Genomic DNA, 24,514 nt, shown 5'->3' with positions numbered 1-24,514 from the left:
TTCCTAAAGTTTAAACGCACTAAATAGATTCCTGTCTTACTCTTTGTTTGTCTGGTTTTATCCTGATAACTAAATCAAAAATTGCAGTGGCTGAGCCTCTCTTTGACCTTAATCTTAGTCCTTGAGCAGATTTCTTACTTAAATGTCCTTCAGTCCTTTGTCTGTTGGGATCTTTACAGATTTTCGCTCCAGATTCTTTCTGTTTTCAGTTGTTTATATGGTGCCAAATCACTACAAAGGCTGCCTCGAAGTACCTTTTATTGCAGGACTACTCTTTGCTCCTCCTATGTGCTGAGTAAGTTTACAGCGCCAGCTATAATAAATGCAGCTCAGTAGCTTATTAATCTCTGGCTCTCTTCCGCAGTGTGTCTTTGTCCTGTCTTCCTCCCCTGACCCTCAACAAATGGCCACCCCTTCCTGAGCCTATAACTGGTGAAGGATTCGTTTGGGTAAAAAAGGAGTTTCTTCCCACTGTTGTTGTTTGGTCATAAGGGGGTCACACGACTGTTGAAGCTTGACAGCAGAAAAAAAAACTGGTTTCAATTGGTGTTTTACTTTTCCCTTTGAGTGTCTTAATTGTGTGGATGCCTTAATAGGCATCCACACTATTGAGTTCCTGTTTCTCTTTAATCTTTATACTTTATTCTAGTTGCTTCCGTACACTTTTTGGCACTCAACTACTCCCACAGTTTTTGTGCTATTTTCACCGTTCAAATCTTAAAAAATTCTGCTCTTTCTGCTCTTTCCGGCTATGACTTTTGGTGCTCATAACTTCTATACTTTTTGAGATATTAATTTTTCTTTTCAATATTTTTTGCCCTTTTTTGCATATTATCAGTGGCCTCACTGATTTTCCTTGCCGGGTTGAGCTGTGTTTTAGCTCAGTGAGATGAGCATCCGTTCTCGGACTGGGAGGCCCGGGTTCAAATCCCGCTTATGGCAACATTTCTTTCAGTTAACACTTAAACTTTTTTAACTCTTTTCAACACAAATTTAAGCTTTTTCACCCCTTTTCAGCACATTTTTCAGTTTTTTCACCAGTTTTCAGCACAAATACCAGCTTTTTCAGCTGCTTTCAGCAAAAACCTCTTTTCAGCAGAATTCTGCTCATTCAACTCTTTTCAGCAGAAATTCTTCTGATTCACCTCTTATCAGCACAATTCTCAGCTTCTTCTGCTCATTTCAGCACAATTGTCAGTCTCTCCACCTATTCTTTGTCAGAAAGACGTTGGCGAAGTGAGATGAGAACCTGCCTTGAGTACCAGAAGGGCCAGGTTTGAATCCTGCTCAGAGCAACATTTTTTGCTTTTTTTTTTTTTTTTCCAACTTTTTCAGCTTTTTTCAGCAGATATCTTCAGCCCTTAAGGCATCCACACAGCATTTTCGCAGGAAATGCAAATTTTTCTAGTCTTCAGCTGTTTTTGTTATTCGTCTCTGTCCAAACCCAAATAACACCTCTGTGTAACATATACGGCCCCAGTCTAACTCCTTGTGTCCTTTGTGTATGTGTGTTTAGACTTTTCAGAAATTAACTATAAAGATTGTCTTTTGGTACTGAACGCTGGGTCGGTGTCAGCTATAATGAATGCTGTTCAATGAGTCTATAATAAGCCCCTTGAACTGGAGAGGACCCGGCTTTATTTAACAAAATTCAATTAGTTAAACTAAAAGCTTATTTTAAAGACAAAAATGACTAAATTTAGACAAAACTGAGGTTACTACATTTGGCTTAAATTTTCTTTGAAACATTGTATCTAACCAAATGCTTACTCTAGATACCATTATCTCCTTTAACACTGTGAGAAATCTGGGATTCCAGTAGTGTGCACATTACACAAATATGTAGAATCAGAATCAGAATGGGTTTATTGCCAGATGTTGAGGTTTACAACATTAGGAAATTGCTGCGGTGCTTCAGTGCAGACAATAAGAATTAAAGTGCTATGTAGAAAGAAAGATATGTGCATGAGATATACATGAGATATATACATGAGAATAAGAATTATGAGTGCTACGTAGAAAGATATATACATGAGTGCAGGTGGTAGGACTGCTTTCTTGCATTTGAGCAATACAGATAGATTCTTGATGATCCAAAATGGTGCAGCAAGTATACTGACAAGGGCTAGAAAGAGAGAGCATATCATATAATTGGTGGGGTTTTCTCTGTATTATTGTCTGGTCTTTATCTTAAAGCGCATTGAGGCAACTACTATTGTGATTCCCCGCTATAAAAGTAAATCTGAATTGAAAATTCTCCATCGTTATTGTGCACATTTTGAGCAACAAAACCTTTTGACAGCAGTCTTTTTTGCATCAGCATGCGGAATAAATAAAAGGATAAAAGGTTACAAGAACTACTAAATTGGCTTGATTGAATTTGAAAGTTCAGTTATAAATAAATAAATAAATAATAAAACAAACAAATTAAGACAAATTAAGAGCTTCCTTGTGAGCTTCTCTTCATTGGCTGACCGCTGAATCCAGAACGAAATTTAAAATCCATCTCTCCACATTATTATACCTTGAAGACATAATAGTACTTTACTCTCAGACTGCCTGCTTGTGTGCAGAGTTTCTAAAAGCAGATTGGGAGGGAGAGCCTTCAGCTATTCGGTCCCTCTAGTATGGTATGAAACGCCAGGACTGCCATAATGAATTAATTAAATACACCATTAAATAATTAATTAAAATGGGAAATAATTAAAAAATGTTTTTGACACATTTAATTAATTAATTATTGCCACATTTAAATAATTATTTAATGGTGTATTTAATCAATTCATTTTGGCACAGTTGACACCTTCAGGTCTCACCATGAAATAATTTTATCTGTCAAACTCACCCATCAAACTCAGGGGGCGGGGTTACCGCTGATCGAGTCAAAACCATTGCTTTGGCCTGATGGCCATTGTTTTTAGCACACAACAACCGGCATGTGGAAACTAAGAGAACTGAACTTTGAAAAACCCTGTTTGTGTGTCACCAAATACCGTTTTAATATTTTTTAGAATGTAGTGGTTTAATCTTCATGTGTCTGGTCGGTTTGTCAAGATACAGCCTCTTTGCAAAAGTGCTTCGATGATTTCGGAGATGTCTGCCCAGTCTCACGGCGAAGCGATAGACCCGCTCGCCTCGCCTCGCAAGCAATCGAGCTGTAATTACCACCGACAAAGCGCAGGCCCGGGACACAGCTGTAATAACCCCCGCTGACACTGACTTCTTTTACTGACGTTATATTTATCGGCTTTTTATTTCCTGATGTTCTTATGTGTCCTACGTGTTTCAGTCGCCAAATAAATTCGATTAACAGCTGATCTTTGGGTTTTTGTTCAGTAATCAGCGTGACCTGCGTATAAACGCAGAAAAGAGATAACGTTGGTGTTTCCGTCATGTAGTAACTGCTGGCTTTAACTGTACAAAGGTTGTTCGACACTATGAAACACATACAGACTTCATGATGTTCGGCTAATATTTTAATTGTGAATATTAATCATGAGGGTAAACGGACCTGTACACCACGGAGCGAGGTCAGCATGTCCACGATATCTTCAGCTCTCTGAGTCAACACAGTTTCCCGGCTGAGTAATTTAACTGTCATCTACGTATAATTCACGGGTCATATCAAAATGATTTTACAGAAAATCATCCTTATTACTGCCAACTATTCCAGAGACGTGAAAATCTACAGCATAAAGAACAAAAAAAATATAGCAGTCTAACGCAACACTGTAACAGAGATGAACGCATCCGTTTGTCGCAGATCAAAGTGGAATGAAAGTGATTGGTTGAACAGGTGTTCGTGATCTGTGTCATCTGCGTTTTCATCAGCGTAAGAGACTCAGCAGCAGATTAGAATAACAGTTACCGGTATACATTTAATAAATCACCAAATGAATCCAAGAAACGAGCAAATCTGTTCTGACAGTTTGAGTTTGTGTTCCCTCAGCTGCAGACTCGCTGCTGTTTAAATGTTTGAGAGGAAGATTAGATAGAAAACAACGTCAAACATAGACTCAGCCTGTGTTCACATTTGATATGAGCTCAGGGTGTATAGTGGCTGTGTCCTGTTTTAAGATCATACATGTAAAATTGTTGTCTGACCTGCATCGATCCAGTCGCTCAGAGTCCGTGGTTACCATGGTTACTGCATAATCAGCTGTAATCTAAACAGCTGGCACAGCAGAAACCTACCGGCGACATGAGTGTTTATGGTTGTCATTGCAAAAGAACTGTCTGAAGGTTAACTGACGTTAACTTGGATAAATTATAGTTAAAGAGTATCACACTTAACACCCACGTGAGCTGTGTGACTGTTCACCACTGCACTGAAGTCAGTAGGCTATTACTTAAATACACGTGCTGTCATAAACTATGATATAAATAGGGAGGTCCTATTAACATGTTTAGTTTTAAAGGACACCTTCCTGCCTTTAGTGTCATTCATGAGCAGTATTAGTTTTCTTCAAACATCCAGAAGTCTGCACGATGTGTTTCATAGTTTCTAACAAGCCTTTGACAGTTAAACATAACATGACCGAAACACCAACAACCCCCCCCCCCCCCCCCCAAAAAAAAAAACAAAAAACAAAAAAAAAACACAAATTATTTGTTAACCGCCTTTATTTTTACTTAAATAAACTCTAAAAATTCTAACAGATCGCTGGTGCTCAGAATACAGTTGAATAACTATTAAAAAACGGATGATATAATATTTCTGTCCAGGTTGCAGTCTCACTGGTGTCAAGCCAGCCTCCAATTCGAGACTTGCAGTCAAGCCAGCCTCCAGTTTGTTTTACGTTCCCTGTGTATTCAAAGTATTACGGGAATGGATGTGGAAACCGGATTTCAAAATAAGAGCCAACTTCGAGTGAATTAACAGATATGTTAATAACATATAATTTAGGCTTTTTTTTTTTTTTTTTTTACAAACTCTAATGTTAGATCTATATGACACAGCCTTGTACCCTAATTGTGCCCTGTCACTATCAAGGCCATCTTATTTTAGATTTCAAAGTAAAAGCCCTGTGAATCTTCATTTTTGAACTACTCTTTCAATGACTTAATAATGCTCTTAAAAGCCAAAGTCGTATTTCCAAATACTATTTGAACTTTATATCAACACTTTCCAACCACAGTCTTTTTCACAGTGATACGATATCAATATCAAGTCATTCTGATTATGCCTTCCAAAATAAAAGACTTTTTAAATTGTCCATAATTGACCTAACTTTCAGTGATTTCAAAATGTTTTAAAATGGAAATTTCCTGTTTCCACAGGGTAATTCCACTCCAGCTCAACAGTATACAGCCCCACAGTGATACCATATCAATATCAAGACATTCTGATTTTGCTTTAAAAAATAAAAGCAATTTCAAACTGCCCATATCTGAGTTGCTCCTGGAACAATTTCAAAATGCTCTAAAATGGAAAATTCCTGTTTCCACAGGGTAATTCCACCTTAGATCAACAGTATACAGCCCCACAGTGATACCATATCAATATCAAGTCATTCTGATTATGCCTTCCAAAATAAAAGACTTTTCAAATTGTCCATAATTGACCTAACTTTCAGTGATTTCAAAATGCTCTAAAAAGGAAAATTCCTGTTTCCACAGGGTAATTCCACCTTAGATCAACAGTATACAGCCCCACAGTGATACCATATCAATATCAAGTCATTCTGATTATGCCTTCCAAAATAAAAGACTTTTCAAATTGTCCATAATTGACCTAACTTTCAGTGATTTCAAAATGCTCTAAAATGGAAATTTCCTGTTTCCACAGGGTAATTCCACTCCAGATCAACAGTATACAGCCCCACAGTGATACCATATTAATATCAAGTCATTCTGATTTTGCCTTCCAAAGTAAAAGCCTTTTCAAATTGTCCACAATTGACCTACCTTTCAGTGATTTCAAAATATATTTCAAAAAAGCCTAAATTATATGTTATTATGTTCTTAACATATCTGTTAATTCACTCGAAGTTGGCTTTTATTTTGAAATCCGGTTTCCACATCCATTCCCGTAATACTTTGAATACACAGGGAACGTAAAACAAACTGGAGGCTGGCTTGACTGCAAGTCTCGAATTGGAGGCTGGCTTGACACAAGTGCAGCACTCTCCATGATGAACACGCTGTTGCAAACTCTGCTCCTCTCGGTGGAAATGCGCCTTCTCTTTCCTCTTTGTATAAAACATTTTAAAGGTCAGTTTAGTCTCAAAATTCACTGTTAAATCCAAAACACACCAGATAAAGAAAAGCGAACGGTTCAGTCTAACACATGTGCCAGTGAACTATTAAACTTCAGTAAAACTATGCAGTTATGAAACGTAGCTTTAACCTCAGCCAAACCGATTTGCTCAGTTGTAAATAAAACAGCGACAAACAAAACCTGAGTGAATTAAGGCCAGTGTTTAACCACTGAGAGCTGAAACTCAGGTGAGGTTTCAAAGATGTGTGCCGGTGATTGGACATCAGCTGCTGATAAAGTGGGTTCGCCTATAAAGTGCTCTCGGAAAAAAAACAAAACTATATTTACTTATCTTGTGCAGAAAAATGCGCCGACATTGCGTTATATCGAGCACCGGCTGCCCAGTTAAACTGTTACTATCACCAGGTAACGTGGGCGTGTTTCTTGAATTAGCAGCAGGTGTTAAACAGCTGACAGGTGAGGAGGAGGAGGATGCATGCAGGTAAACTGAGGCTGTGTCCCAATTCAGGGTCTGCACGCTTGAAGTACGCATTTTAAGTGCGGTCACCGCCACGCGACGACGGCTGTCGTGTAGGGGAGACCGGGGATAGTTGTAACATTTTTGACATTTCTGTCTGTAAATTGAAGCTCTTTTAAGGTAGTGGATTCAAAATGTAATGCAAAGTATCTACATGTCTCGGCTATTAAATAGTGCAGCTATTTTCTCTGCAGCACAATTACCCATTGCATGGTATGGCCTCAAACACAAAGAGTGAAATGTTACAATTAACCCCATAGTCTGGGTTAGTTGTAACATATCCTGGGGTGAAATGTAACACAATGAAATAAGGGTACTAACAAAACATTAACATGTAATCTTTGTTTATTCAACACATGAATGCACTTAGAGCCATTTATGTAGCTATTTGTGTGTGTGACAGAATGCAGAAATCTAACTTTTGAACATATTCCAACCCCCCAAAAAAGACAAGTTATGGAATTTTCTGCAACTGAATATTTCATTAATTTTGGTTGGTCTTCCTCGAGGTTGGCCTCATTGGCTCAGTGGGCATTATAACCTACAACTCTTGCACCAATTTTGAACATAACAATGAAGCTGGAAAAATGTAGTTGTTCACCAGCATCGCAATTCCATTACTTTTTATCATGGCTTACCTTAGCGTGGTTTGCAAAGTGCTTCAGAAAGATGAGGAAATCTGTTTCTTGCACCCATCCTGATTTATTTCCACTACCAGTACTTCCTACTGGTCCATCTCTGACACAGTGGTCTGCATAATGTATGTGTGGGAACACAAACAGTGGAGGAATTGTGTTGCCAATGGCATTAACCGCATGTACAAATGAAACCAGTGAACCTCTCTCTGCTGATGTCGTTGCCCCAACTTGTTTAATATAAGTTAAAGTAATAGTGCGGTAAGTTGTAACATCTGCATTATTGTTACAACTAACCCAGACTGTTGCTGTTACAACTGACCCAGACTCCTATAGCCATGAACTAGCTAACATTACAGGCAACGGCTAAAACATTAGCACTAAAGACCTACACAGAATATATCCCCACAGACATACAAATAACACAATTTAAGTTTGATGAGTTTAACTGAAAAGCAAATAATGCTATTAGAAATTGAAATAAAGTAGAAAAACTTACTTTTTGCCATACAAATTACTTTTTTTCGTGTTAAATTGTCTGTGTTTGACAAAATGTGCTGATTTTTCACATGTGATAGCAGAACTGAGTTGGGCATGCACAGGATGAGTCACATCATTTGAAACTTAGCCCTGATTGGAGAAATTGGAAGTGTTACAACTGACCCACGTTACAACTATCCCCGGTCTCCCCTACTTCAAATGCATACTCCAAATGCGCCGTCGATTTCCCCAAATATCAAGCGTGGTCCGGTGCACGCTTCGTGGTCCCATATATCCCACAATTCATAGCGCGGTGGTGGGTGTGGATAATTTTGCCGCAAAATACGGCAGAAGGGAGCAGCCGAAGAGGGTTTTTTTTTCTCCAAACTTTATTGAACTTATAAAGCGAACAGTCAATAATTCCAGTTCAGTTTGTACAGTAGACATACAAGGCAAATAAGAGTAACAATATACAGTACAATGAAATAAGAAGGATAAATAAATAAAGGATAAAAAAAGAAAAAAGAAAAAAAAGGGGGGGGGGGGAGGATGTGACAGACTTCATAACAACTTTGTACTTGAAAGTTGTGACAGCTCATTCGTTAAACATTTCTGAATGAATTTCAATCAATGATAAACCTTTTATATTGGAAGTTAATTTAAGAGAGTTTAAGTAATATTCAATTTCAATCAAAACCAAATTAAATGATGGGGTTGAGTCTTGAAATTGACATTTATGTATGTGGAATTAATAAGATGGAGCGGCCGAAGAGTGAACTGTCAAAAGTACTGAATATGACGTCACTTATTTATGTGCGAATGTTTAATAATTAAAGTCAGTCATATATCCACAAACACAACAAGCTGAAAGTCAGATATATATATATATATATATATATATATATATATATATATATATATAGGGGTGGGAGTTAAAAAGCTTGTCTTCATCCCACTCCTTTTCGAGCTAAACTTGTTTTTTCTTTTTTTGTGTAATTGTACATTACAATAACCTTATTATTTGGTTGCTCGAATAAAAGACATTCATTCATTCATTCATTCATATATATATATATATATATATATATATATATATATATATATATATATATATATATATATAAACACCCAGCACGCCCCTGCGGGCGGTTTATCCTTCAAGCTCGGGTCCTCTACCAGAGGCCTGGGAGATTGAGGGTCCTGCGCAGTATCTTAGCTGTTCCCAGGACTGCGCTCTTCTGGACAGAGATCTCCGATGTTGTTCCCGGGATCTGCTGGAGCCACTCGCCTAGCTTGGGAGTCACCGCACCTAGTGCTCCGATTACCACGGGGACCACCGTTACCTTCACCCTCCACATCCTCTCGAGCTCTTCTCTAAGCCCTTGGTATTTCTCCAGCTTCTCGTGTTCCTTCTTCCTGATATTGCTGTCATTCGGAACCGCTACATCGATCACTACGGCCGTCTTCTTCTGTTTGTCTACCACCACTATGTCCGGTTGGTTAGCCACCACCATTTTGTCCGTCTGTATCTGGAAGTCCCACAGGATCTTAGCTCGGTCATTCTCCACCACCCTTGGGGGCATCTCCCATTTTGACCTCAGGACTTCCAGGTTATACTCGGCACAGATGTTCCTGTACACTATGCCGGCCACTTGGTTATGGCGTTCCATGTATGCCTTGCCTGCTAGCATCTTGCACCCTGCTGTTATGTGCTGGATTGTCTCTGGGGTATCTTTACACAGCCTGCACCTGGGGTCTTGCCTGGTGTGATAGACCCCAGCCTCTATGGATCTTGTGCTCAGAGCTTGTTCTTGTGCTGCCATGATTAGTGCCTCTGTGCTGTCTTTCAGTCCAGCTTTGTCCAGCCACTGGTAGGATTTCTGGATATCAGCCACCTCCTCTATCTGCCGGTGGTACATACCGTGCAGGGGCCTGTCCTTCCATGATGGTTCCTCGTCTCCCTCCTCTTTCTTGGGTTTCTGCTGCCTGAGGTATTCACTGAGCACTCGGTCAGTTGGGGCCATCTTCCCAATGTATTCTTGGATGTTCGTTGTCTCATCCTGGACTGTGGTGCTGACACTCACCAGTCCCCGGCCCCCTTCCTTCCGCTTAGCGTACAGCCTCAGGGTGCTGGACTTGGGGTGAAACCCTCCATGCATGGTAAGGAGCTTTCTTGTCTTTATGTCAGTGGCTTCTATCTCCTCCTTTGGCCAGCCTATTACCCCAGCAGGGTACCTGATCACGGGCAGGGCGTACGTGTTGATGGCCCGGATCTTGTTCTTACCATTCAGCTGACTCCTCAGGACTTGCCTGACCCTCTGCAGGTACTTGGTGGTTGCAGCTTTTCTAGCGGCCTCTTCATGGTTCCCATTCGCCTGCGGGATCCCCAAGTACTTGTAACTGTCCTCTATGTCTGCAATGTTGCCTTCTGGTAGTTCAATCCCCTCAGTTCTGACTACCTTCCCTCTCTTTGTTACCATCCGGCTACACTTCTCCAGTCCGAACGACATTCCAATGTCATTGCTGTATAGCCTGGTAGTGTGGATCAGTGAATTGATGTCTCGTTCACTCTTGGCATACAGCTTGATGTCATCCATGTACAGGAGGTGGCTGACAACTGCTCCGTTCCGTAGTCTGTATCCGTAGCCAATCTTGTTAATGATCTCACTGAGGGGGTTCAGGCCTATGCAGAACAGCAGTGGGGACAGAGCATCTCCTTGGTAGATCCCGCACTTGATGGTGACTTGTGCTATGGGCTTGGAGTTGGCCTCTAGTGTTGTACGCCACATCCCCATTGAGTTCCTGATGAAGGCTCTTAGGGTCCCATTGATCTTGTACAATTCTAGGCATTCCAGTATCCAGCTGTGGGGCATTGAGTCATAGGCCTTCTTGTAATCAATCCAGGCAGTGCACAGGTTGGTCAGTCTGGTCTTGCAGTCTCGGCTGATTGTTCTGTCTACCAGTAGCTGGTGTTTTGCGCCTCTGGTATTCTTGCCAATTCCTTTCTGTGTCCCGCTCATGTATTGACCCATGTGCCTGTTCATCTTAGCCGATATGATGCCTGACAGGAGCTTCCATGTAGTACTGAGGCAGGTTATTGGTTATATATATATATGTATGTATATATATATATATATATATATATATATATATATATCATAAAATTCAAATTCAAATTTTTTTATTTGTCACGTACACAGTCATACACAGTACGATATGTAGTGAAATGCTTGGACAACTGCTCGTGACCTAAAGAAAACAAAAAAGGAAAAGGCTATGAATAAGATAGGAAATAAATATGAAAAATTACAAAGGGTAAATTTAACTAGGAAGGAATAAAATATAAATTATGGTTAAAAATGAAATAACTGTACAACACAAATTAGAATGAAGGGTAAATTTAACTGGGAAAGGATAAGATAAAATATATAAATTAAAGTTGAAAATAAAATAACTGTACAACAAAATACACAATATAGAATAATAATCTGACAATACTATAATATTGGCCTAGAGCTGGGCGATAGAACGATAACGATATGTATCGCGATATAACTTTTACGCGATAGAGAAATTAAGCTATCGCGATAGACCTCGCCGCTCTCGTCCTCTTAAAAAAAAAAAAAAAAAGGTCAGCCAATCTAAATTAAGTAGCGCAGAGCCGAACCAATCACAGCCGCAGCGTCACGTCGCGTGACTTGTTACGTACAGCACAAGTGCCAAGCCGCACGTGGGTTTGTTTGGGAAGCAGCCAGCAGGTAATGGAGCCAGCGCGTAATGGAGGAAATGAGTGTGCCGACTAGAAAAATCAACCGAGCGTGACCGAAGAGAAAACAGATGATGGTTCCAATGCCGGAGAGATTGTTGAACGGAAGAGCCATAGAAGTTCCGTAGTGTGAAGGTATTTCGGCTATTTCAAGTCTGACAAAAAACAGAGTAGCGTGCACTGTAAATTGTGCCGAAAGCAAGTCTGGAAATACAATAAACTGGTGCATGCGTCACACTGTGCGCCACGTTATTGTTTCAGTGAAATGAATTTCTACAATACTGTTTCTGTTAATTGTACTCTCTGCAGTGTTTAAATGCTTACATATATACACACAGTTACTGTCCCTCCACACATACGACTCGGTTCTGCTTCTATTAGTGATGGGTCGTTCGCGAACGAAATGGCTCTTAGATCCGGCTCTTTGACGTGAACGACGCGGGCCGGCTCCTTATCGCGAGCCGTCACGTGGGTTTTTTTTTTTTCTTTCTCTCAGCCTCTCTCTCGCACTTTTTTTCCGCTTCACTCTGCACGCGAGCCTTGTGCTTTACGCTGGGCAGAGGGGGGAGGGGCGGTAGTTACACTCAGTAGCACAGGAACAGAGCCAGAGAGAGAGAAAGAGAGGCAGGGACAACAACATTAGAGAGGTATAGTAATCATCCACAACTATTTTCGGTTGCAGATGATAAAGGATTGAGAAAGTTTATTCATGCAGGTCCATATGACAGAGAATATGCATGTTCTTTTAGTTTTCATATTATAATTTATATTTAATTGTGTTGTGGTTTGCAGTGTTTTGTGTTCTTTTCATTTTAAATTTGTGAAAGGAAAAAGCTGAAAATTTAAATAGTTAAAACTTGAAATGTGAATAGTTGATTTTTGTATTATATGATTTATTTATTACATTTTATGTGGAGTGAATAAATAAAAGTATATTTACGGTGGCCCCTAGAGACAAAGCACATACAAACTTCAAATCACGTACGAACTCTGAAGCATGTACAAACTCCAAAACACGTAAAAACACGTACAAACTCCAAAACACGTAAAAACTCGTAAAAAACACGTACAAACTCCGAAGCACGTAAAAACTCAGAAGCATATAAAAACTCAGAAGCACATAAAAACTCAAAACACGTACAAAAGACAACAGAAGTGCTCCAGGATGCTGGGCGCAGTGTTGAGCCTTTGTTATCTTGTGGCTACACAAGCCAGCAAGTACCAACGACCGGATTTGGTGTGTGGTAATAACAGGTAAATGAACTTTTTTTTAAATTATTTGAATATATATATGAGTGCCTGTGTATAACTACACAAACAATACACACATGCTTTCAATTGTGTAATTTAAGTGATCTAGTAGCTCTGCTTTGGAAGTTCAGTTCATGCTAGAAATGTGTTTTGGAGTTTGTACGTGTTTTGTCTCTAGGGGCCACCGCATATATTTATATAAATAAAACCACTTGTTTTTATGTTAGTAATTCCTTTTGTGCATAATTTTATATTATTGTTAATAATAAATTAATTAAAGCAACAAAACAACCTGAAGAGCCGGTTCGGAGCCGAAAGAGCCGGATCTCTAAAAAGAGCCGGAAATCCCATCACTAGCTTCTATGCCCCAGCTTTGTTTACTTTTTCCCACCGAGGCTTCTAGACTTCTGATTGGCCAACATTTCTGCACGGTTAGGAATCTAGCGCCACCTGCTGCTTTGGCATGTTCATAACAGCGTTTTCCTTCATTTCTGCCTTTATGTGTGGACGGGATTATTTTTTAAAACGAAAACGGAAAATCTCCGTTTTCAAAAATACCCGTGTACGTGTGGACGTAGCCTCAGTCTCTGACTGGAAGCGCTAATTCGTCATTCGGCTTTTGTCAGACTAAAGTAACTGTTAAAACTGTTTGAAAAACTAAGCTATACAACAAGGAGAGATTGAGAATTTCCTTTTAGTTCTCAGTTTATTTGATTTTGACAAAAGTTAGTCAGTTTTGTCTGTTCTTCTGTAAAACAAACTAAGATTTATTTTTAGAATTAATATTTTGTTTCTAAGTGGAATTGACAATTTAGTCTGTTTCGTTTGTTCTGTTTTGAAACTTAAACGCTTTAGCGGCTGCCTTTTGTGTAGTTTGCAATATTTGCCTTTATTTATCTGAAAAAGTCTCATGTTCCTTAAGTACATCTACCCTGTTGAACTTATTATGGGAAATAAATATTTAAATAAAAACAAGCTGCTGATTATTTCACATTTTACTTGTGAGCAACGGCACATTTAAATCTTACAAATATAGTTATTTGGCTTATATCGTGATAGATATCGTTATCGCCTGAAATGAAAAAAACATATCGTGATATGAAAAAATCTCATATCGCCCAGCTCTATATTGGCCATATTATATTTATACTGAACAAAAATATAAACGCAACACTTTTGTTTTTGCTCCCATTCCCCATGGGATGGACGTAGAGACCTAAAATTCATTCCAGATACACAATATAACCATCCCTCCCAAACAGTGGTCACAAATCAGTCCAAATGTGTGGTAGTGGGCACATCTGCTATATTGAGATAATCCATCCCACCTCACAGGTGTGCCACATCAGGATGCTGATCTGACATCATGAGTAGTGCACAGGTGTACCTCAGACTGCCCACAACAAAAGGCCACCCTGGAATGTGCAGTTTTTTGCACTATTGGGGGTCTGGGGACCCAGAACCGGTCAGTATCTGGTGTGACCACCATTTGCCTCATGCAGTGCAACACATCGTCGCATGGAGTCTATCAGATTGTCAATTGTGGCCTGTGGAATGTTGGTCCACTCCACTTCAATGGCTGTGCGAGGTTGTTGGATATTCGTGGGAACTGGTACATGCTGTCGTATACGCCGGTCAAGCACATCCCGAACATGCTCAATGGGTGACATGTCCGGTGAGTATGCTGGCCATGCAAGAACTGGGACATTCTCAGCTGCCATCTGCCCTGAACAATGTGAACCATGATTCATCCGTAAAGCGCACACCTCTCCAACGTGCCAGACGCCATCGAATGTGAGCATTTGCCCACACAAGTCTGTTACGGCGACGAGCTGGAGTCAGGTCAAGACCCCGATGAGGACGACGGGCATGCAGTTGAGCGTCCCTGAGACTGTTTCTGACAGTTTGTGCAGAAATTGTTTGGTTGTGCAAACCAATTGTTCCAGCAGCTGTCTGGGTGGCTGGTCTCAGACGATCTTGGAGGTGAACCAGCTGGATGTGGAGGTCCTGGGCTGGTGTGGTTACACGAGGTCTGCGGTTGTGAGGCTGGTTGGATGTGCTGCCATATTCTCTGAAACGCCTGTGGAGACGGCTTATGGTTGAGAAATGAACATTCAATGCACGGGCGACAGATCTGGTTGACATTCCTGCTGTCAGCATGCCAATTGCACGCTCCCTCATTGCTTGTATGCCACAAGCAATGAGGGAGCGTGCAATTGGCATGCTGACAGCAGGAATTTTGCTATGAGACAAAACTGCACATTCCAGGGTGGCCTTTTGTTGTGGGCAGTCTGAGGTACACCTGTGCACTACTCATGATGTCAGATCAGCATCCTGATGTGGCACACCTGTGAGGTGGGATGGATTATCTCAATATAGCAGATGTGCCCACTACCACACATTTGGACTGATTTGTGACCACTGTTTGGGAGGGATGGTTATATTGTGTATCTGGAATGAATTTTAGGTCTCTACGTCCATCCCATGGGGAATGGGAGCAAAAGCAAAAGTGTTGCGTTTATATTTTTGTTCAGTGTACATTACCACAGTGAGATGACTATAGTCTCATGAACAACATTAACTAATTGTTATTTACTAACTAATCTTAACTGTTCAGCACAGAAATGAAGCCCAACAATCATGTTTTACAGTCCCGTGGTCTCAGCCTCAGATACTCAACTAATCAAAGTGATGTCATGACAAAAATGAATGACTAACAAAACATTTTTCTCCTTCATTTCTGTCAAACAAAGCTGTATGTACCGTGTCTCGCGGTTAGTATCATGGTTGCTAGGCAACCTGAACAGCGCGACAAAGCGTATACCGTCCCATTTCACAAGCCTCTCACTTCCGCACTTCTCATACTTATAGTACGCACCGTACGTAGTATGCGTAGTGCGCGTACTTCAAGCGTGCAGACCCTGAATTGGGACACAGCTTCAGGGCCTGTTGAGCTGATCGCTGGTGTCCTGAGAAAAATGGCGGCTCATTCTTTATGTTACAGAAGCAAAGAGACACAAGACCAGGCGGAAAGGGACGATCGTTTGGTGAAAATGAGAATCTGCGAATATGTGGAACACGGAGAGTGGAATATGTAAACAAACTAACAAACAAACAAACTAAAAAAAGTAAAAACAAAACAAAACCAGTGAAGCTGGAACACCGGGGCTGTGAGCTCGGTACACTCTGTCAGCTGACTGTTAGCAGAGCTAGTGACATCTCTGAAAACATCTGAGCACTTTTGCAAACATGTTCTATGTTGACAACCTGACCAGACAAGTGACGCAGCAACATTCGGGGCTAAAACACTATTAAAAGTGTAGTTGGTGACAGAAAAACGGGATATTTTACTTTACACCACCACCATTGCTGCCTGTTCATTCTGGGATACTTACTGGGCTTAAGCCCGGGTTGTTTTGTCAGAAGCCCGGGGTCTTTTGGAGTGTAATTTTTTCATAGTTAGATGCCTGGCTGACAACTGTATAAAACAAAAAGTACACACAATACTCGAAGCACATAGTGCACACTGCCTAATATTGGTATTATCCGAGCGCAGGCACTAAGGACTTAGCGAGGGGGCGGGGCAGCTGCTGCCTGCGAGTGCTGTTGGAGAAGCGCAGCCAGGCAGACAGAGGACAGCTGAAGTTTGACCAGGTACCAAAGCAAATCATTCGTACTGTACAAATAATGTAAATGTGACGGTGTATCACGAAAGATTGATATCAAACTTTTTTTTTTTTTTTTTTTTTTTTTGGCCTGTCCCGTTTGGCTCTTTTGCCATCAGAATTGTTGTCTAAAGGCAAAGAAAGATGCCCAACGGATTTACTTTACCAAACTGACCATCCCAGCCTTGCCGTAATGGTCCATTTGATTCACCTTTTATTGTTTATTTTATTTTCACTTACTGAATACGGGACAGACTTGACTGGGGGAAAGAAGGGGAGAAAGAAAGAGGGAAAGAGAAACAGCTGAGAAGAGGGACGGGGGAGAAGGGCAAAAGACAAAAACCAACAGAACGGGCAGAGAAAAAAAAATGCATATATCAATCACCTGGATCACCTGCTGAGAAAGAAAAAAGAAAGCAAGCAGAAGAGAACAAGAGTAATAGAATAAACAACATCACAATGATATATGGGAATATGACAGTAAATACTAAATGTTAAACATTATTGTGCAGCACATAAGATCAACAGAACACAGTGTGCTTTGAGGTAGGAGCCAAAAAGGGTGTAGTTTGTGGGTGTGATCACCCGTGTGTACACCTGTGAGCATGGACGCGCTTGTTTTTTGTTTTTTTAAAAGGTTCCTTCATGTAATAATCTGCTAGAGGGTGTGGGGGGGCCACAGCCCCGTCCTCCAGGGCGTGAAGCAGGTGTGGAGGAGATCAAAACTCCAGACATCCAGAGGCCCCCAGAACACAAGAGACCAAGGAAGACCAACAGAGGGGCAGCTGCGCCACTGTCCCGGAAAGAGCTGAGGAGAGTCCCAGATGAGGGCTCACTCAGCAGCCGCGGAGCAGAAGCCAGGGGGAGTCGCAGTGACGCGCCCGTGAGCTCCGCCGGCAGCCAGCTGCGCCTGAGTGACCGAGCCCCAGGCCGAGAGGCCGGGGGCACCCCACCTCCGAAGTGGCCCGAGCAAGCCCCAGGCTCCAGGCCCCGATAAGCGGCCGCCAAGGAGTGAGCCGGTGTGTACCTGGACGCCCATCCCCGGACACAAAGAACCACCAACGCACCGATGTCTGAGGGGGTCCGCCACTGGCAGGGGAAGTGGTGGTGGGGGGAGATAGGCCTCCAAACCTTGGAGGGCCTGAGATGTCCCCAGAGAGGTGGCGCCTGACACCCAACCTGACATATAGACACAGACATACAGGCACACACAGATACAAACATCCATTCCCACCCTCATGCTCTCATATGCACTTACTCCACACTCAACCAACGTGGAGACAGACATAAAGAGACGTTGTACACACGATCACACTCCCCAAGCGTACTCTACAAACCGGGTCTAGGTGCCCCCGCCCCTGGAGGGGGGAACTGCACCCAGACCCAGGTGGTGTTTCCCTTTTCCCTGCGGTGGGGGCAGGCAGACCGCCCCGACTCCGCAGCAGCAGGAAGGCTCCACACTCCAGACCGCAGTCGGACGGCCAACTCCTCCTCCTAGTCCTAGCCCCCCTGCTCCAGCAGGTCGCAGAGAACGGGGGTGAGAGAAGACTCCGAACCTCCCTCCACCCGCTCATTGTAATGTTGATGCATGTGTGTTCTAAGGTGCATTTAAAACCCAGGAGGGCTTGGAGCTACCTGCCAGAGAGCAGATTGATATCAAACTGATCACTTGACCCATATTACGTTACTTGCTCTTCAAGTGAATCAACAAATGGCGAAATGAAAAGCTGAACAACAACAATGCTGTTTCTTTAGAGAGTCTTAGCTTACGTGTGTTTATTTCATATTTTCAGTTGTTTCCCTCCATGGCTAAATAAATCGGTTTCAGTAATGCAGTGATATACAAGAATGGACATAAGGAGCTTCTTTCAAAGAAAAAACTCTGGTAGATGTTATTTTATATATTATGCTTTGTATGTTGTTCAGTATATTTCTATGCAAAACAAGAGGAATTTCAACACACAGCAGTATATTCACAGTTTAAACCAGATATTTACATACACTTTATGGAAAACACAAGAACATTGTTTTACTGTACAACATCAATTTAGAGTAAACTTGTTTTGTTTTGGATAAATAAATATTGAAATATCTTTTGAATTCGTTAAATGTCAGAATAAAGAGAGACAGAGCTGTCTATTTTTTATCACTTTCATCAGATTTAGGAGTACATATACACTAAGTTTATTTTTAAGAAGCTTCTGATAGGTTAGTAGAGTCCATGTGAGTAAATTGGTGGCACACCTGTGGATATAAGGCAAAACACAGAGCCTGTTTCTGTGACATGGGAAAATCAAGAGATGTCAACCAAAACACCAGGAAAAGAATGTGTGTGGCTCCATTTGGAATACAATTTGGTGATATTTACAATTAAGAAATACAGATAGTTTCTCTCTTTACTCTTAAAGTTAACAAATATGTTTTTTATTTGTTAACTTAATATCTAGTTTCAACTGTATATTTTATGATGTTGGTGTTTGGCTTGATTGTCAGCACAAAGAGGGAGAGAGAGAGAGAGAGAGAGAGAGAGAGAGGAACAGAGAGGGAGAGAGAGGGACAGAGAGAGAGAGAGACTGAAAGACTGGAGGCCATTGATAGCAGCTTATGGAGTGTTTTTCAGTGGTGAGTAATACTATATAGTCTTTTGTGTCCAAGTAGTTCATACATTTAAAGCTATAAAAGAAACCCATTGTACATTTTGAAAGCAGTCATTGAGAAAATGTACCACTTGTACTACTTTTCTTCTTTTGTCCCGTCAGTCTCTGTTTTTTAACATGTACAGATTTTCCCACGTTGCTGACTTAGCTGTTATTTCCTCTTTCAGTGTGAATACCTGCATACGATATTTGGAAATTACTGCAAGTAACCCCCACTGTCTGTGTGACACGTTAATTAGCGTCTCCTCTTTCTGCTTCAGTCTGTGTGGTCATTGTCTGTGTGTTCTCAACAAGAAAGACACACAACAGGAGAGCATAGAGGCAGAGAGGCAGGCGGAGCTACAGACAGACAGAGCTACAGAGCAGATCACAAAAAGGAGATTAGAGCAGAGGCAGCTGAAAGGATATCAAAAGCAGTAAATAGTTTGTTGAAGGTGGATATGGCCAGGTTAGATGTCACAGAGATGTTTCATGGCATTTCGTTTCCTGGACACCTGCACACTCAGGATTCCTTGAAATATGCTGTCAGCTTTCCATTTCTGGATACGGATATTCTCATAGTGTCTTATCCAAAGTCAGGTAAGAGAGAACAAACTTCCAAAGATACACACACACACACACACACACACACACACACACACACACACTCCAGTCTAACCAGATGAGCATGTTAAGCAACTCAGTGAAAACATGGTGACATAGATTGTGGTGAGTTTAGCAATTTACATAATAACTTCTTACTTTTCATTTTAAGCATTTCGCTGAGTTTGAGTAACTTTCTATGGTTTATATGACTGAATTTCATCAATGTGGGCTCATCAATGCCTCTCACTCATTCCTCTTAACAGGTACCACATGGCTACAGGAAGTTGTGACTCTCATACGCACCAGAGGGAACCCAGGGTTGTCCCAGACTGTTGAAAACTGGAAAAGAGCTCCTTGGTTGGAGCACTATTATAGCTCTGCTCTGCTGGAGGCCTTACCTACTACAGCTCGAGTCATCACTACACACTTGCCTCATCACCTGCTGGGCCCTGCCCTCCAGCACTCCAAAACCAAGGTCATTAAAGTGCACATTTAATTGATAGATTTATTCTAAACATTCGCCAATGTTGGAGGCTGTTACCCACTGAGCCCATGCCTGCTCTCTGCAGCCTGGCTGACGTTAGCAGTTTGCCGCACCAAACTAGTCTAATAAGGGGATTTATAAAACTACTGACTCTACTGACTATTTAAGACCTAATACTGAAAGCATAACGTGCCGGCATCAGATCTTTAAAATGTGCATGTGTATTTTTAACACAATGAGACAAGTTAATACATTTATCAAGCCAAATAATGTCCAATTTGTAATGTCATGCATTCATTTAAAAATAATTCCTACAGGACATTATTAATTATTTTGTGGTAGATCCGAACAACAAACAACACTTCTTTATCTGATCAGGCAGAGTGTCCAGTTGACTGTAGTGTGGAAGCTTAACTTAACTCCACTGGTTTGGCTGGTTTATATACTGATTTGACAGATACCCTATACTGATGTACACAGTAAGCTGAGTTTTGACTTTTATTTGTTGTTGTTGTTGTTTTTACTAGTTATGGTATTATTTACACTTTGTCTGTCAGATAACACAACTAGTTGATTTTTCTGCTGTAAATCTCATTATTAAGCTGTATCTCAGTAATTGTGTATTTTTTCTTCCATCCATCCATTCGCTTCCGCTTATCCTTTTTCAGGGTCGCGGGGGGCGCTGGAGCCTATCCCAGCTGTCATAGGGCGAAAGGCGGGGTACACCCTGGACAGGTCGCCAGTCTGTCGCAGGGCTAACACACAGGGACAGACAACCATTCACACTCACATTCACACCTAGTGGCAATTTGGATTATCCAATTAACCTATCCCCACAAGCTGCATGTCTTTGGACATTTTTTCTTTTAAAGCAAAAACACAAATCACAGAGAAACATTTCAAGATTGACAGCTTTTTCTGAGAAAGCACTGTCATCCAGACTTGACAGACTTTTAGGTGCCATGAATTTAACTGATAAATATTTGTGTTTTCTGTTTTTGTTTCCATTGTGGGAAAGCGTCTAATTCTACTTAACAATCTTGACTGCTGATAGAAGTCTAGGGATGATTTCTTGAGCGTAAAGGACAAAGCATAATTTCTTATTAAGTAAAGAGACCACACCCAGCTATGACACTGTGGGTCAGTTGTCCAGTTAAATTAAAATCTCTGAAAATGGGGGACTATGTTTAAAGGTCTCTGAAATTTCTACAGTTATTGCAAAACTTTTGTGAAACTCCTGGAGTAAAAGCACATAGTCTGATTTAAAATCCTCTGTGGTTGTGCACAGAGGGAAAGATTACCACAAAAAGGATCAACTAAATATTTATGGACATAACTGTGAGTAAACTTAACAACACATGTCATGTCACAGGTCATCTATGTGAGCAGAAATCCTAAAGATGTGGTCGTGTCCTTTTACCACTTCCACAAAATGGCCAACTTCCTCCCTGAGCCTCATTCATTTCCAGATTTTTTGGACCGATTCCTGGATGAAACAGGTGAGGGTGACTGTTTTGCTTGTTGTATCATTGTGCAGCTACAAGTTTCAATCTGATCAGATGTGCAGTATTTCTTCACACGCTTGTTTGTTTCAGTTTCTTTCGGTTCCTGGTTTGACCACATTAAAGGCTGGACCAGTCAGATTAATAGCAATCTGCTTCACATCACCTATGAAGAAATGTCGCTGGTAAATTATTGCATCACAGCTAAGCACACTATCCCCTGTAAAATATTCATTTGCTTTGTTCCCTGGTCACAAAGTCAGACGCAGGTCTGAAAAGTGGAAGTACACTTCTTCAAACTGAACCCTATGGCTCATTACATAATTATTTAGCATTTCAAGGAGGTCTCTCATGTCAGTGAAGTGAGGAAATTTAAATTGCACTCTTCTTCCTGCTGCCAGGATCTGCACGGCACCATAAAGAAAATAAGCTCGTTCCTTCAGTGTCCCCTGGTGGAGGACGACGTCAACAACTGCGTGAAACACTGCAGCTTCAGCAGCATGAAGGAAAACAAGATGATCAACTACACTCTCGTCCCTCAGGAAATAATGGACCACAGCAAGGGCTCCTTCATGAGAAAAGGCAAGTTCTGCTGAACTGTAAGCAGATTAGATGTCTGAGAGTGTCTTAATGTGACCAAAATAGTAGCTGCAAAAATGCAACTTGCTGATAATCTACTGACAGACTTTTGGTAACCTATGACACATTGAGAGCTCTCATCAGTGTGTCATAGGGCATGATAGACGAATCTTAGAGGTCTCAAGAAAATAAAAGGAAATGGAGGAAAATTTATGTTCTCAGTAGCTTTGCTTTTTGCATCATTTCATCTTCATGATAATTATCTTCAAAATAAGTAATGAGAGAAAAACTGTCTGTTTGGTTTAGCTGCACAGTTCACCGTTCCTGTTCACACTAAACGGTCGAAGTGTTTTTAATTTCCTTTCAACTGAATAACAACTTCACCCAGCCTAACCGCAACCTGTTCACAATACCGCCATCTAGAAGGAGATATACAGAAATATCACCTTTGGTCTTCTGGCTGTGAAACTATTCAATTAATATTTAATGACTCAATTATAGACATTTGAATTTTTGAAATTGTCCCTTTTTTAGTAGCATAAAATGACGAGGTAATTATTCAGTCTTCAATAGTCCTATTCAGTCTTGTCATACATAAAGGTTCAACTGAATGATAACTCTTTAATATAAAACACAGTACTACCCAGTAAACTATAACCAAATCCCTTTTTAAAATACATTTCTGATTTATATTTGAAAATCACGTCTTTGTTGGCCTTCAGACAACAGTTTTGATGGCTAAGGAACCAAACAGGACAAAAAAAAAAAGATCATTTTGACTTTTCTCTCTGTCTTTCCTTTTTGCAATGCAGGTAAAGTGGGAGACTGGAAAAACATGTTCACAGAGGAGGACAGTAGAAAATTTGAAACCGTCTTCACCTCAAAGATGATGGAGAACAGCACTTTAGAGTTTGTGTGGGAGTAGTGGTCCTACAGACCACGAGAGTATAGATCACATCAACTGATCCCTTTCAAACTAGTTAATCATTTATGTGTGGATTACAGTATATGTTAACCCTTCACTTGTTTTGTGATAATTATGTTTTGAATTCTTTAATTATGTTGTTCATGTGAAACCTACAGTGATGCTTTTGAGGTTGTCTTCTTCTTCTTTTTCTCCTTTTTAAGTTATAAATAGATTAATAAAGCTTATATGCTTGAATGTGTCATGTCATTTTTGTTTCCTTGGTTCAAAACAAGTGGCACTTTACACTTCAGGCTAAGAAGTTGACAGTTACGTAACCATGACAACAAAGAGCAGAGGGAGAAGTCCAGGTGACAGGGTTTAACATAAAGCTCTTTGTCCCCATGCCTGAGTCGTCCTTGTGTGTCTTTTTACTTCAAACACCTCACCTCTGTTTAAGCAGATTTATATGCATAAAAAAGTAATTTTATTCAAACATCAGGTATCTGTTTGATTTGGATTTGAATTTTTGAAGCACAACCACGCTTTAGACTTTTTAAGCAGTCTCTTTAGTCTGTATGTATTTATGTCTGTGTAACAAGTGTGTGATGTTGAAACTCACAGCACTTAACATGAGCAGCCACTGAGCGTGCTTTTTATTTCACAGGTGATTGTCTGTGCAGTTCATGTTGATGTCATGGTCCTGGGCCATGTTGGCCCAGTATTCTTAGTTTTTGTGTGTTTTGTGTTTTGTTCCCTATTTATGCCTTGGTTCCTAGGTTATTTAGTTAAGATGTTCCTTATTTGGTTACCTCCTGTGTGCCCCTGTGTATCTGTGAGCCCTCGTCTCTCCTTGTGTTTTATTCCATGTTTTCCCCAGCCCGTTATGTCTGTGTTCTCCCCGTGCTCTCTCTCCTCCTGTCTGAACCTCCGTGTACTTCCTGTTTTACTTTGACAGTCTCTCGTCAGTATGCGTCATGTTGTGTTCACTCCTGCCCTGTCTCGTTATGGTTATCTGTGTCAGCTGTGTTCCCCGTGTGTTCCCACTTCCCTCGTTAACCCTCTGTGTATTTATGTCTGCATCTCCCTCAGTTCGGTGTCGCGTTCTCCCTCATGCTGTGTGTGATTCTCCCTGTGTTTCTTGGGGCGCTTTATATTTAGTTTTTCCCAGTTTAGTTTTGTATTACCTGTGATCTGCCTTTCCAGCAATAAAGCTGTGTTCTCTGAGTTTATTCCTCGTGTCCCCGTGAGTGTGCGTTTGGGTCCTCT

At 40.9% G+C, this 24,514-nt stretch overlaps 1 protein-coding gene across 1 annotated transcript; it reads left to right on the top strand.

Annotated features, from left to right (window-relative positions):
* The first annotated feature begins 19,138 nt into the window (after positions 1-19,138).
* Positions 19,139-23,266, top strand: sult5a1 (sulfotransferase family 5A, member 1). The gene is made up of 7 exons (XM_085355499.1): positions 19,139-19,156; positions 19,452-19,770; positions 20,040-20,251; positions 21,633-21,759; positions 21,856-21,947; positions 22,164-22,344; positions 23,154-23,266. The coding sequence occupies exons 1-7, from the start codon at positions 19,139-19,141 to the stop codon at positions 23,264-23,266; spliced, it is 1,062 nt and encodes a 353-aa protein (XP_085211625.1).
* The last annotated feature ends 1,248 nt before the right edge of the window (positions 23,267-24,514 follow it).

Source organism: Diplotaxodon limnothrissa, linkage group LG1 (assembly GCF_057381915.1).
Source record: "Diplotaxodon limnothrissa isolate DT_005_m linkage group LG1, D_limnothrissa_male_GT1.1, whole genome shotgun sequence".
Taxonomy (NCBI): domain Eukaryota; kingdom Metazoa; phylum Chordata; class Actinopteri; order Cichliformes; family Cichlidae; genus Diplotaxodon; species Diplotaxodon limnothrissa.
The sequence above is the reverse complement of the archived record's forward strand: the minus strand, read 5'-3'. Positions and strand labels throughout refer to the sequence as shown.